Below are 14,397 nucleotides of genomic sequence, written 5' to 3'. Positions count from 1 at the left end.
GGTACGCTCCGTTGCCAAGGTGCTTGTGGAAGCCAATTCGCTTCGTTTCAATTTAGCACGCCTGCCGTCAACCGTTTGCTAAACTAAGTTGTCGCTGAAGGGTGAGTTAAACGTTTCGCCGGACACAACCCCAAAGTGCTGTGTTTATTTTCCGAGCGCTTTGTGAGCACGGTGGTCGCCAGTCCGACTCCAAAAATGGGAGTCTCACTAGCGTTAGCTTCGTTCGCGGTAGCTCAGTATTCAAACTTTGGAACTTACTTTGCCATCTTGCAAGCTACGGAATACGTGTACAGTACCAGATTAACCCTAACACTGGAATGTGATGTCTTAAAATAGGCTTTTGGGGCCAAACCACATCTTGGCTGAGCTTGCATGGGCAAAAGGAATGCAAGTGGTGTCTTTGCTGGAAAAAAAAAACCTTGCTCCTCCTCGTCTGACATTTGGAAAATTCAAGAAAATAAAGACACTTAACCCCATATTAGTTACAAGATGTGGATTATGAATGTTGAGGGGAAGACTTTCAATGCTTGTATCCATTATCATAGACATCACATGGGTCTGGAAAAATAAATCTTGACTGTAGCATTTCAGTAGATCTGTCAGGACTAATCTCAGTCTGCTTTTCACTTTGGACTCAATCAAGTCCTCTTAGACTGCTTATTCCTACTTAAATGTTGTGTCTCGTATATTTTGCAGCAAAGATGGGGCAGAAGAAGAATTTTGAAATTAACTTTGGCACCCGGCGTCCAATTGATTTATGAGGATAAATCATCATCTACAATCTTGGCTTTTTTTCCCTCTCCAACCACGGAAGCCAAGTTCCATCCCTGCCAGATGCAGCTCCATATAACCTAATGTGTCACCATGGACCACAAAGAGGTAAATATTTCAACTGTTGATGTGCCTGACTGTAACAACCCACTCCAGTTTGTTTCCGTTACTCTATGGCTGACAGTCTGTTGTAATGCAGATGACTGATTCAGCATTAGTGACACTCATTGCCTCCGCTTATTGCTCTTAAGAATATCGGCACTCGTCTGACTCTGTGGTTAAATCTTGTACTCTTGGTCTCTGAAGTTATCTTTTGGCCGCTCTTGTAAACGTTATCGTGTCAGTTAGTTGCGTCCTGCTGTAGTATAGTGTCATTTGTGTAGTGTTTAAGTACAACAAGCCCCTGGGACCTGATACACTGCTTGTGACAATATGCTTGCCTGTCACTGGCAACCACTGGGGCCTCATGAGATGCCAGCTCGAGTTACACAGCCTGTGAAGTACAGTATTAAGTTCAGTGACAGGTGTGTAGTGTTGGCAAGCCATTCTGAATTTGTCATCATCACTTGTATACCCTTTGAAGCCAGCATTAGCTCCCCACAAGATTGACAACCTTGATATCGAACACGTTTTTGTTCCAGGATGTACTTTACATAATATACAGTCCAATAACCTACTATACTATTTGTGAGCAGTAGGGACCAAACCCTGCCAAAAAAACTGTGGGTAATTGACACTGGCACCCTCCTAAAACAGTTTAGAATTGCTTGCAATCACACCCGTGGGCACAGGAGGTTCACAGAATACCAAAAAGTGGGAGTCACTCTTAATTTAAATTACGCATATACAAACTAGACAAAAAGTTAATGTGAAAGAATCCGGGGAAAAAAAAACCCCCTTTGTCCTCAGGTGCATACGGAATTGGACCCGATATCCGCACGGCTACAGCAGGATGGTTTGCCTCCGGGGGCCAGTCCGGAGGAGCGCCAGCACCACCTTTGGCGGCGGCTCCTCGACACCGAAGCGGCGCTGCAGCTGTCCGCCCAGGAGCTGCGTAATTTGCGCTCGCAACAGGCCAACGAGATGAAGGAGGTGAGACTCTTCGTACAGTGTGTCTTCCGTGTTGTTCTTTTGTCTGCTTATGTCACTTTTGAAATGTGTTCTTTTGGTTTTCTAGGTGGACAGCTATGTAGCGCATATCCGCGGCCTGCTGCAACAGCGCGAGTGCGTAACTGCTGAATATAAGAGAGACAATGAGCAACTGCAACAAGAGCTCCACCGTATCAGACAGCAACAAGGTGAGACTTGTGCAACTTTTGCTGCACACCACATTCATTCGGTGAATAGACGACAGTGATGACAAAAAAAAAATGTTAAGGACTGTCATCTCTCGGGTGGAATTTCAGGATCGACCTTTAACTCATTCAATCCCAGCCATTTTCACTGGAGCAACTCCCTCAATCCCAGCGTTTTACTGGATTTTGACTGATCTTGCAAGGCCCACAGAATATTTGGTTCTAATGCTATATAAACATGTTGCCTACCAAAGCAAAGACTCTTCTTTCAGCAGAAGAAAAAATTGTTTCTATCTTTTTCCATTCTTCAGCAATCGGCATTACAAAATGGCCAAGTTTCATGGAAATGGTGATTCCTGGGCAAAAAACGGAGAAAAAGAGCTTTTTGTAAAGGCATGCATTTCAATCACGTGAGGCACCACTGCCACCTACTGGTCTCTTTTTTAGATGATTTACAATGCAGATGGCTTATTCTCTTTCACAGATTGCATCAGACCCTCCTCCTCTCTATGACGCAAAAAAAAAAAGACTTAGACGCACAAGTACGTTCTTGGTAGGCGGGGCCTAATTTTAAAACGACGTACAAGTACGTCTTGTGGAATGAAAGAGTTAAAGGTGAACTAAATTTGACCGTCACTCAACTTTTGAATTCCCGTGTCGAACGGTTCAGTAATTTTTGCATAATATGCTGTCCTTTGACAATGAGCTGAATGACGAAATTTTCAAAACATTTCAAATTTCACCCAAGTTTTTGTGAGCCGTCTACACACTATGCCTCGTGCCCCGTAAGGCTTTATTTCTCACTCGTGTTTGACAAAACCTGTCTTTCAGAGATTCAGAGCAAGGAGATGGCAGAGATGTTGGCCCAGGAAGACCTTGGGGAGATGGGCCTGAGCAGCCCCAGCGAGCAGGTGGCTTATCTACTAGTAGAGAGGGCAACACTCCTGGAGAGGCTCGAGGCTGCCGAGAGAAGGCTGGAGCGGCAGAACTTTTCTGGCAACGTAAAGGATGTCCAGATACAGGTGAAGAGCACACCACATACAAGTTCTGCTTATGCCGTGTATATTTAGTGACTTCTTTTACGCCGTTGTCAGGCACTAAAAAACTTCATTGTTATAATCAACTTGTTTTTATGGTGTGAAATCGAACCACCATTTAGAATACAGTCAAGCCTTGACGACCAAAGATAAGAAATGATGTCAACAGATGTCACCTTTTCAGTGTTGTCCCCTTAACTCATTCAGTACCAGCCAATTCTAGATCAAGTCTGAAAAGACGTTTAAAAACGTCTTTGGGAGGGAATGAGTTAAGCATCCAGTCAGATTGGAGTATTTTTGCATGAAATTTTCAGAATTTCTTTGATGTGTGATTATGTATTAACCGGCATTTCTATTCCAAAATTAATTTATTTCATTTGCATTTCTGTGTTTCTCTGCAGTCAAACACTCCAATTCAAATTCAGGTTCTTGTTCATCTCTGTAAATGGGAATGTCATTGCCATGATTAAAGTAAACATCTTTGACCAATGAGCACAGGTGCGAGCCACCCCATGAATGCCGCAGTGCCTTCTGGAACCCATTCTAATATGAGTCAAAAGACATTTAAATATACATGGAGTCCTCCTTTTACTTTAAGTTTTTTTCCCCATCTTCATATTTTACAAGAATTTGTATTCATGAGGTTCTCCAACAGCATTTCTCAACCTTCAAACACACGTTGGATGTGCGATTTTCAGTTGATCTCTTTAATTTTGAGTGCGTATGTCAAGCATCGGGTTCAAGCATACGTCTTTTGATCAACGTGTCCACGTGCACCCCCTCATGAATTTAGCGAAATTCTTCTGCATTCTGCTGGTCACAGAAACCAGTGTGGCGCCTCCTTCGGCCTTCTTTTGTCCTCTCCTAATCTTATTGTTTGGTCTGCTGCTGTACATGCTGGTCTTTGCTCTCAGCAGGGCTCATCCCAGACTCCATGGAAGAAGCTGTTTGGGCTCCGCAGGTCTGCTCAGAACAAAAACAATATTACCCCTGTAGGTTCCCCTCTCAAGACTAACTAACTCAACTAACAAAAGGCCACGATTTGAAAAACCACAGGGACATCTTCTTCTGTGGCTTATTTGACCGTGGCCTTGCTTGTTACTACTGGGACTTGCATGACCACTGTAATGGTTTTCCCACTAAACGCGTCCTTGTGCTGGAAACCGAAGGGCTGCACGGGCATGTTGCAATTGCCAGCATGAGAAACATTTGTTGTTGCACTTGTGCAGGTCAATTGTAATACAACACGTTGTCTGATAGCTCTCACTATGTTGCAGAGGTGCACCGATGATGAGCTGAACTCACTCTTCAAAATGCACGTCTCTGACAAGACTCACTTTGTCTACTCCCAAGCCGGCTGTCGAATGCACATTGATGCCTGTCTCGTCCCAACAACAGGCACACGGTGAAGAGCTGTCCCGCGAGCAAAATGAACGCCGGCGGCTGGAGCGCGACTTGGAGGAGGCGTCGAGCAGGCTGGAGATGTCTCATCAGGAAATCCGAAGGCTCAACAATGAGCTGGATGCGGCTAAAAGCAACAGCCTAGACCCGTGTGGTGTGTTATTCTAATGATGCAATTCGATTTTTAGTACTATAGCAACTCAAACTTTCTTCAGGCTGCTTCTACTTAACATCTGTTTTGGCTTCATAGTCACCTGCAAGGAAAGGAAGTGTATTTGTACCTTACAAAATCAAATATTTTTTTTTCTCAGGGTCTGAGCTTCAGGAAACACTCCAAGAACTCGACATTCTCAAGAAAGAAGTGGACAAACTAAAACAGTGCGGTGAGTTTGTGGACATTTTGTGTGTGGCAGTCAGATACTGCAGCAAGATAAGCATTTATTTATACTTGAGTATATTTCTCATTGATCTTTGGCTCAATTGTTTTTTTTTTTAGGGTTCAGTTTGTTCTCATAATTGTTTAATATAATTTCATGTCAACGTTACTGGTTTGCAGGGAGGGGTGTTTACGCTTTGATTTTGTAAATAATGACTGGTACCAAAGCAATATGTTTTTAGTCTAATTAATATGAATACATGGTCTGTCAGAAAAATTCCAGGACTGGAATCACAAAAGATATATTTCCAATGCAAGCTATAGACTTGAGAGTAGAGCTACTTCTGCTCTACATCGAGAAGAGCCAGATGAGTTCGCTTTTGTGCATCCTCAACGCCTTCCTGGTGAGGTGTTCCAAGCACGTTCCACAGGGAGCAGGCAACCCGGAGACAACCCAGGACATACTGGAAAGACTGTCTCCCCGCATGCTTGAGAACGGCTCAAAATTCCCCCAGAAGGGTGGTGAGAAGTGGTTGGGAGGGGGAGGTCTGGGCTCCCCTACTGAAGCTGATGCCCCCTCAACTCACCTCAGATAAGCGGAAGAAAATGATTCAATGGATGGATGGAGGGATGACACCAGCCCTGGAACCAATTCAGAACAAAACCCAAAACATTGGTTCAGTTGTATTGACCTTACTGTATTCATAATAATGTCATTTTTCAGATATGATGAAGCTGCAGCGGGCCGAAGAGCAAAATGACAGACTAGATGCTGACAACCGAAGTCTGAGGGAGCTGGTGTGCTCTTTAGAGTCTCAGAAGAAAATTCTTCTCGAGCAGGTTAGTGTTATTGTATAAATCGATTTGAATTGAGCTTATACAGCAGCTTGGGGGGTGTTTGTCCAGTTGGAAACAAGGGACATAGACCAAGATTCTTCCCTGAAAGTGGATGGGAGGCAAGACAACAATTGCAGCGAACGACCCAACATGTCTGGCTTTTCAACGAAAGAATCCGATCCGACACACAAACGGTAAAAGTGTCGTCTTTAACGACAGTCTCTCCATCGATAGAGCTAACTCGACTGACGAATCCTATTCGATGTCAGCTGTCATGCAGCGATTGAGGACAGACTAGTTCAGGTGAGAGAGCTGGAACGTCAACTCCAAAGGCTGCGCAAGGAGCAGGAGGAGCTGGAGGAGAGGAATGAGGAACTGGAGGCTCTCCTCGGCGAGGCCCAGAATGCCAGCAAGGAGGAGAGGCTTCGCCATGACGGAGAACTGGAGGGGCTCCATCGAAGGGTAACGATCAACATTAAACCCTCCCCGCAAAATGCTGTATTTGTGGGATTGATCATTCATATTTTGACAGAATAGTGGAAGATAGGCACTTACGTCCAAGTCATGCAAGTCCAGTATTCAAAGAGAGAGTCCAAGGTTGAGTTTTAGGGGCCATCTCCTTGAAGGGTCAGTAATTGATGTGAAGTGATCATGCAGATCAAAAACCTTGAGGGAGAGCTGAAGAAGCAGGAAACTCAAGAGAAGTTGTTAAAGAATGGCGAAGAGGTCAAAACCACAGAGTCCTTCTTGCAGCGGGTAAGGAAGCCTTCGTGTCTGTGTGATAACAGTTCTTAAGCTCACGACCACGTCAATAAATGAGAAAGAGTCTCTAAGAGGCATTTCAATATATTTCCCTTCTTGCTTTGAGCATCATAAATATCTTATGTACTGTACATTGAAAGCAACACACATGTAATGACTGGCTCTGATTTTAATTGATATGTTGATGTCTTCATTTTGAGGACTTGGAACAACTGTCATGGACACACTATGCTGTCGTCTATTTGGTTGTGGTTTTGTCCAGGACACTTTTCCAAATAGTGGCATTCACTGAAAATGGTGCAAAGCGTAAAAAAATAAAATTTATAATAATAATTTAAAAAAAATACCCCACCAATGTTACCTGAAAAAAATCCTGGATCCAAGTCCAAAATTCAACATGGTCCTTCTCTGCCCCATTCCTCCACTAAGTTCAATGGAGGGACAAGAAGTAAAAAGTGACATTAACTGGCTTGTAGGTGAAAACAGCACTAAACCGACAATGGCAATTTTCCCCTCTCGCATAAAATAATGGAAAGACGCCATGATTGGAATCAAGACATGACGCCCAAATGCAGTCATACAACGAAAGCAAACGTGTCATGTCCCTTTGTCTCTGCATATCAAGCACCTACGGGACAGTGGCCCAGAGAGAATGGCTTTGCTGGAAGCTCGTCTGACCGAGGAGAAGGACTGGAGGAAACAACTTGAGCTCGACCTCAGTGCTGCTCAGGCTGCCCTAAAAAAAGACAAGGAGGTATTTACAGTACATCATACGGCTTCATTGGATATGTTGCATTTTTCTCACTGTGTAAAATTTGAAACGCTTTTTCTGATCCCAACCAAGGCTTTGCAGATCGGTGAGAGGGAGCTGAAGAAGCTCAGACTTGAGGTCAACAGTCTCACGACTGAATGCCAACAAGGGAAAACCCTCATCAAGGGTCTCAACCAAGTCAAGGGCGAAAAGGCGGTTCTGGAGGAGAAGGTTTGCCAGATGTTGTCCGAGTATTGCTATTTTTGCAACAGGGCGGCACGGTACAGGAGTGGTTCTGCCTGATAGTGCAGAGGTGCAGGGTTCGATTCCGGATTCGGCTTTCCTGTGTGGAGTTTGCATGTTCCCTCCGCTTCTCCGCTTTCCTCCCACATTCCATAAACATGCATGGCAGGCTGATTGAACACTCCATATTGTCCCTAGATGTGAGTGTGAGCGCGGATGGTTGTTCGTCTCTGTGTGCCCTGCGATTGGCTGGCAACTGGTTCGGGGTGCACCCCGCCTACTGTCCGAAGACGGCTGGGATAGGCTCCAGCACGCCCACGACCTTCGGGAGGATAAACGCATTGGAAAATGAATGAATGGATGGATATGGTAGAACATCACCTCAAACCAAACTTTAGCATAGCCCAACCTGTTTCTGGCTCTTCCTGCAATTACATTTTTTGTATATTAACACTGAGATATACATAGCGGGACTGAGATATAGATCAATGCTAAAATTCACATACTAATAATATGATTGAGTATAGACAGGGTTCTTCTAAAACAGTCAAATCAGCATTACATTTAAAAAAAAAAATAATTCCCATTCGTTATGTGTTTCAGTTAGCCCAGATGGAGCGAGCTCACCGTCGACTCCAGAGTGAGTTGGAGTGTCGCAAAGACAGTAATCACAGCCAACAAAACCTTCGGCATAACAGAATTCAGGTGGACCAACTGCAAGAGCAGGCTGACCGACTGACCAAAGAACTAATCGGCCTTCAGACAGAACACAACACACTCAGGTTGGTGGAATTTGAGGTGCCATGACAGGATGTCCGAGCCAAGCTTTCTTATTTAGCTCACATGTGTTGGCTTGTCCAGGAATGAGATGGCCTCTGAGCGGCGGCAGACCGTTGAGCTGCAGGTCAAACTGAGCGACAGCATCCGGGAGAAGCTGGAGGTTGAAGGAAAAAGAGAGAAACTGGAGCTCGAGATACAACGCCTCAAAGAACAGCTCCAGCAGCAGCAGGGAAAACACTGTTTGGCTAATGAAGCACTTCAGTTCGAGTCAGGCTTAGGTCCAGCGGAGAAGACCAACCAAAAATGCTTGGATCAGGTAACTGCTTTGAACTTTCTCTGTCAAAGCTGTTTAGTTTACCAAAAAAAAATTAAATTATAATAATATGAGGCGCACCTTCAATGAATGGCCTATTTTGTAAAAAAAATTCATATATTGACGCGCTGCATTATAAGACGCAATCTACATTGCATCCACTAGATGGAGCTACGTTCAAGGTAATGCCAACAGAACGATCAGATGTCAGTAAAACGTATTTAATTAAGCAGCGACACAGTTCACTTAACCAACAGCAATTTATAACGTTGACTTGTTAACGTTGAACTCTCTCGCGTGTTCAACTGTGTAACCCGATCGCCTTAAGTTTGAATTCTGCGTTGTAACCATGTCTCTAGCCAGGAGCCATTTTGGGGGTCGACATATTACCGTAATAACCATACACAAGGTGCATCGTATTTTAAGGCGCTGTGAACTTTTAAGAAAATGGAAGGCTTTTAGGTGCGCCTTTTAGTGCCGAAAATACGCTTTATATGGCTTATCATCTCGTTTGATAGTTAATTTGATGCACTAGCTGGAATGAATGCTTCAGACCATAAACAGATCCACATTGATACCTGAGCTGACGTCCTTAACATGTTCCAGCATGTTTTATACAGTTCTTGAAGTTCTGAAAACAGCGCAACCGTAAATGATTTAATTTTTCCAATAATCAGGGCTCTCTTTTTATCTTTCATCAAATCTGGTTCATAATGGGGTGTTTATATGATTTCATCCCATGTCTCTTCATTTTCTCATTAGTCCCTGGACATGGTCTTGAGTCAGAGGGCAGAAGAGGCTAAACAATTGAAGCATGACCTACAAAGGGTGCAGAGCCTCTTCAGCTCCGCAGAACGAGAACTGCGCTATGAAAAGGAGAAGAACACAGACCTGAAGAGGCACAACACCCTGCTGGACAATGAAAAGCTTAAGGTGTTTTTTTTTTTTTTTTTGTATTTGTTGGACAGCTATTTCTTAACTTTTTCAAATGGTAAAAGATGTTTTAAATCTGAGACAGACCACACATCACGATTAAAAAAAAAAGTTGTCAATGAACAGTTTTGGTCATTTTGTGCATGTGTGTGTGGTCTGTTGTGAGTATCTCAGCATGGTGAACCACACACAAAGAATTCTGTGCCAACACCGCTGTAGAATCCTTTCCTATGGGGCAGAGCTCTCACGCATGATCTCACAAATGCAAAGCCAAGCAGGCACTTCCGTGTTTGCGCCGATGGTTGCCGAGTGTTTCGGAAGAGGACCACAGGCACGAGCGATATCGACCAAACAGTCTCTCTTTGGAAAATATTTCCCGCCATTTGGGACAATAACAACAAAAAAAAAAGGAAATAAAATTGTCAGGCATTTGATGTCCTTGGTTGGTCAGGGGTAAACTTGGGACAAAAGCAATCCAATTGTCTTTGTTCACCTCAATGAAGGAGTGAGTGGCACAATCAAGTAAATGTTGCTCATAATAACATTGCCTCCTTTAGCTTTCTGCAGAGCTGAAGCAGGCGCAGACCAAGATGGCCCAGATTGAGCAAAGTCTCCACACTCAGATGGCCGGTTCAGAAAATCAGCAACAAAAAATCAGAGAGCTGGAGCTGGAGCTGGCACGCAACTCAGCCACCCGCAGCGCCGCCAACAGTCTGCAAGAGGAGTTGCAGGCCGAGAGGGCCAGGGTCATCACTGCTGACAAAAAGGTCAGTGTGTGTGTGGGGGCGGGGGGGCTCGAGCATTGCATTCTGACCCCACTGTTGGATCACTTTCAGGGAAATGAAGGTAATGTTCCGGATTCCTGCCCCTTACCTTCTGCCGTTGTCCAGTATTATTTTTTTTACATTTTTGTAGTCATTCTTCAAAGAATATTGTCAATTATTTTTTGCGACACATTATTACCAAAAAAAATAAATAAATCAGTCCTGCATTAAAAAAAAAAAACTTCAGATCCTAACTTAAAGTCTTTCTGGTTAAATCTTGAACCACTTGGGATAGAGCTGGACAATGCGGGATCAGAAGCTGTCATGGGTTTGGATCGGATCCAGCGCATTTAGCACCATTTATGTCCATCAGTGCAGTTTTCTACAGTGCTTATCCTCGTTAAGGTCATAGGTCAACTGGGCCCGGTACACCCTGGACTGATTGCCAGAAAATCGCAAAGCACCTGTAGACAAACGAGCATTTGCACCATTATACAATTTCAAGTCTTCAATGAACCAAATGAATGTTTTCGAATTGTGAGAGGATGCCAGAGTACCCCGAAACTGGAAGCCCAGTGCCATTTTGTCCTTAGATCAGCCTATTTGGTGTTTATAGCTACAGTTGTATTACATTTTAGTCCATAGATCCAGAAGATCTAAAGCTGGGTCCTTTTAGCGCTTTGTCTCAGGTGATGTTAGTACAGCTTTAGGTATACTGAGTAGCGCCGTTTTGTTATCAATTGCGTTTGATTGTAACGACAGGTTGTGGAGCTACAGCAACAGCTCAAGACGACACAACACCAGCTGCGCATGGAGGAAGCTCGGTCCAGCGAGAGCAGCCGCCTGGAACGGGACAGCAAAGATCTGTCTGACACTTTGTCCACGTTAAGAGCCCAGCAGCAGGAGGACCACATCAAAAGGTCCGAACAAAGTGCAGAAACGCAACCCAATGACCTGTTTTGACCTGTCCCGTATCGCCAACTACAGCCAAGCTGACCTCACCGTCCATCTCTCTTTTTAAGGAAGCTCTTAGAGCAGCGTGAGGAGGAGCTCCAGCACCAGGTACGTTCTCTGAGACTGAAGGAGGCCTCGCTCTCCAGAACCAACGCCGAGCTCAGCCACCGAGCACAACAGATGGAGGCAGAACTTAATAAAGCCCGAGAGGAGGTACAGAATGTCTTCATCGTTACCATTATATCACGTTTCACACTCCTTACAATGGGCAGCGGACCCTTGAAAGAACCGCGGTTGAAAAAACATGACCTACAATTTCAAGAAAAATGTCATCCAAAAATTCAAATATAAAGTTCCACCAGGAATTTACAAAAAGTAGCTTGATCCCAGCTTCCATTCTTTTGCCTCAGAGTCCATCTTCTTGTATCTATAATTCTATTGCACGGCATACTCATTTTGTCGCGGGACTGTGAAACCATATAAGGAAGTCAAGAATAATGGTTTATTCAATGATAGTTGAAGTTACTGTAATGAGGGTTTTGGTAACAAGAAAACTTACAATAACTCTCTTATATATTACATACGAGAATTTGAAGTTTTGGTCCAAATTTTAGGAAGTATCATAGAAGTCAACATGTTTGATTTGCTTCCGCGGGCCACATCAAATGACGTGGCGGGCTAGATCTGGCCCCCGGGCCTAGAGTTTCACTTGAGGTGCTCTACACCCAAGTGTGTCTGCTTAGAGAAAACAAATGTTTTGTTTTTGTTTTTTGTTCAGACAGATGGCAAGTTTATTTGTCTTTCAGATGAGAGATGATCAAGCCTCTTGTCGCAGGCTGAAGGATGATCTAGCGGCCAGTCAGCTCGATTGTGACAGAATGCAGGGAGAGCTCAAGCAGGTTTTCGTGCAGCTGAATACATATGTCAGGTCAGACCAAAATCTTTTTCTTGCATGGAATGTAACTTTAAACGTTTTTCAGCATGCACATTGTCTCAGCCGATGAGTCGTACGTATGTCTAACTTAACACGTGGGATGGCAATGCTTCGGGTGAATAGCTTCATTGCGATTCCAACTAGGAAGTACAATGAAAAGCAGAGTCGACACACGACCAAACTACATCAGGCCAAGCAGATCTTTGTCCAAGCAACCGCGGAACGGGACAACGCCATCCAGAAACTGGAGAATGACTTAGCCCTGGCCACCGGTCTCTTGAACAAGGTCAGGATGATGCTGCCACGTGCCGCCATATTGTGTAACCAATTTGGACGCAGGTTCTCATTGAAAAGTTCATCGTGAATTGCGTACACATTACCCTGAACCTACAGGAAAAGGAGAGCACCCATAATGTGATGGAGGAAAATGAGAAGCTTTTGGAGGAGAGGAGGACGCTGTTGCTGAAGATAAGCGAGGCGGAGGAGATGGGCAGCAATGGCATGAGAGCAGCTTCCACTGTCCAACACAGGTGCCGATTAGATTTTTTTTTTTTTTACCTTTTCAACAGCATATTTGACAGTCCTTCCCATGGATAAGTCAATTAGTTGAGAGTGGTAGTCACAGAGAAACTTGCACTGAAGGAACAGTGTGTCTCTCCAAGGGTCATTGTCTTAGAAGCAGAAAACAGGCGCCTACAGGATCAAACTTTGAGGCTGTCCAATCAGGTCAGTGCCATGGAGCGTGCCTTGAGGAACGCCCAGTCCTTCAACTGCAATGAGGTAACACACAATTGTGCGCGCTCACACACGCAAACTGCACTCAGCGATTGTTCTAGCTCAACCTCTGTTTGGTGAATTGAGCGATCAAAGCGGCATGTCTCGGTACCTGTCAGCGTGTCCCTCTTCTACTCTGAGTTTAACACATTAACGGTGTCAATTGAACAGAATTCCAAGAAAGCTCTTTGTGACGGCATCATTCAAACATCGAATTTAAGGTATGAGTCGAAAAAGAAAGACGAATCATGATTGTGAAGCGCCACATTTCTACCACCAGACATATTCATTCTTGTCGCATCTGTTCTCACTAGCCTCACATCCGGTGCTTATGGCCCCTGGGACTTGTTGGACGCCATCTCTCGCAGCAAGTTGGAGCATGTGTCGGACGGCACGCGAGCGTCTGTCTCCGCGCAGCAGCCACCAGAACAAGGCTACCTGAACCTTGTTTCGCCACTCTTCCCGCCTGACACAACCGTGGAGAGTCCAAATAGCAGTGAGGACGCATGACAGGCAGCGGAACCTGACAACGATAAGGCAAATGGTAAAAAATATATTTGAAATGAAAAGACTCGTAATAATAATAGCATACCATTCTTCAAAAAAGGGTATTAAAATGACAGATTCTTATTGTCATTCTAATGTTAATGGAACGAGATGCAGGACAAAGTATGTCAGGCCAGTGAATGTTGAAATGATATCTGACTGAGAGTTAACACCGCACTTTATCACAAGTATGTTTACATTTAGGAAAATGTAGGAAGGGAATAATTTGCATTTTGATCTTTTTTTTATATTTTGTTTTCGAAACCATAATTTGTACTTTGGTGTTGACAGTGTTATTACATTTAGTGATGATGTTGCCTGTGTAGTTATCTATGCCATAGTATGCACCAAGCAGCCACAAAAATTCTGACCATGACGCGAGATCATGACAGCCAACAACAGAGCTGCGTCAAATCTTCTGCCTTTCTGAAGTGCTGGCGTGAGGCTGAAACCTCATGTCTCACAATAGTTTAATATTTTTTCACAAATCTGTACTTTTGGATGGTCCCTATGTACAAGTGCTATTTTTGAATTTTTTTTTTTAAAATGACAAAAATGGACGTGTTTTTCACAGGACAGCGATGATAGATAAATCACGATAGGCCCTCGACTAATGTAAGCCCCTGGGGTCCAGTTCATGTAAGCCTGTTTGTAAAGGTGGGCCTAACTAAGAGGGAGCTTTGGTACCATTGCATCACAGTATATACAATAGGTACAGAAGAAACCCTTCTTTTTTTTTGGTGTAAAACGTGCCAAAATGACAAAGTGTGACTTTGTCTTGCTGCTGTGTGATAAGGATAAGGTTGATAAATATCAGTGTGCATGGAACTCAAAAGAACCTTGACTAAGTAAATGTTTTTGTACCAACTATTTTCATAAATAAAGAACGCCACACAAATGCTCTCGTGCGTCTTGCTCTGCATGTA

At 44.0% G+C, this 14,397-nt stretch overlaps 1 protein-coding gene across 3 annotated transcripts; it reads left to right on the top strand.

The window, feature by feature from the left end:
* Nucleotides 1-14,373, top strand: ccdc30 (coiled-coil domain containing 30). 3 transcript variants are annotated; one of them, XM_086109915.1, is made up of 26 exons: nucleotides 1-101; nucleotides 697-879; nucleotides 1,681-1,863; nucleotides 1,949-2,069; nucleotides 2,898-3,088; nucleotides 4,021-4,095; nucleotides 4,502-4,658; nucleotides 4,816-4,887; nucleotides 5,605-5,720; nucleotides 5,787-5,911; nucleotides 5,987-6,179; nucleotides 6,375-6,473; nucleotides 7,105-7,233; nucleotides 7,324-7,461; nucleotides 8,077-8,255; nucleotides 8,335-8,569; nucleotides 9,329-9,499; nucleotides 10,057-10,266; nucleotides 11,026-11,183; nucleotides 11,286-11,430; nucleotides 12,024-12,145; nucleotides 12,296-12,437; nucleotides 12,545-12,681; nucleotides 12,814-12,931; nucleotides 13,097-13,146; nucleotides 13,240-14,373. In XM_086109915.1, the coding sequence occupies exons 2-26, from the start codon at nucleotides 865-867 to the stop codon at nucleotides 13,433-13,435; spliced, it is 3,477 nt and encodes a 1,158-aa protein (XP_085966041.1). In that variant the 5' UTR covers nucleotides 1-101; nucleotides 697-864; the 3' UTR covers nucleotides 13,436-14,373. The 3 variants fall into 3 exon arrangements, with proteins under 3 accessions (XP_085966041.1, XP_085966028.1, XP_085966036.1); XM_086109902.1 differs by lacking the exon at nucleotides 4,021-4,095; XM_086109910.1 differs by lacking the exons at nucleotides 4,021-4,095; nucleotides 6,375-6,473.
* Nucleotides 14,374-14,397: the final 24 nt, after the last annotated feature.

The sequence above is a fragment of the Hippocampus guttulatus genome, chromosome 1, assembly GCF_054856545.1.
Source record: "Hippocampus guttulatus isolate MCC_2025c chromosome 1, RoL_Hgut_1.0, whole genome shotgun sequence".
NCBI classification, from domain to species: domain Eukaryota; kingdom Metazoa; phylum Chordata; class Actinopteri; order Syngnathiformes; family Syngnathidae; genus Hippocampus; species Hippocampus guttulatus.
Note: the sequence above shows the minus strand (reverse complement) of the source record. Positions and strands in the feature narration are given on the sequence as shown.

Excerpts from the sequence above, each read along its gene's own strand:
- ccdc30 (XM_086109915.1), top strand. Across the intron at positions 4,096-4,501 it reads ACAAAAACAATATTACCCCT|GCACACGGTGAAGAGCTGTC; the intron begins GTAGGTTCCCCT and ends TCCCAACAACAG. Across the intron at positions 12,932-13,096 it reads AGTCCTTCAACTGCAATGAG|AATTCCAAGAAAGCTCTTTG; the intron begins GTAACACACAAT and ends TCAATTGAACAG.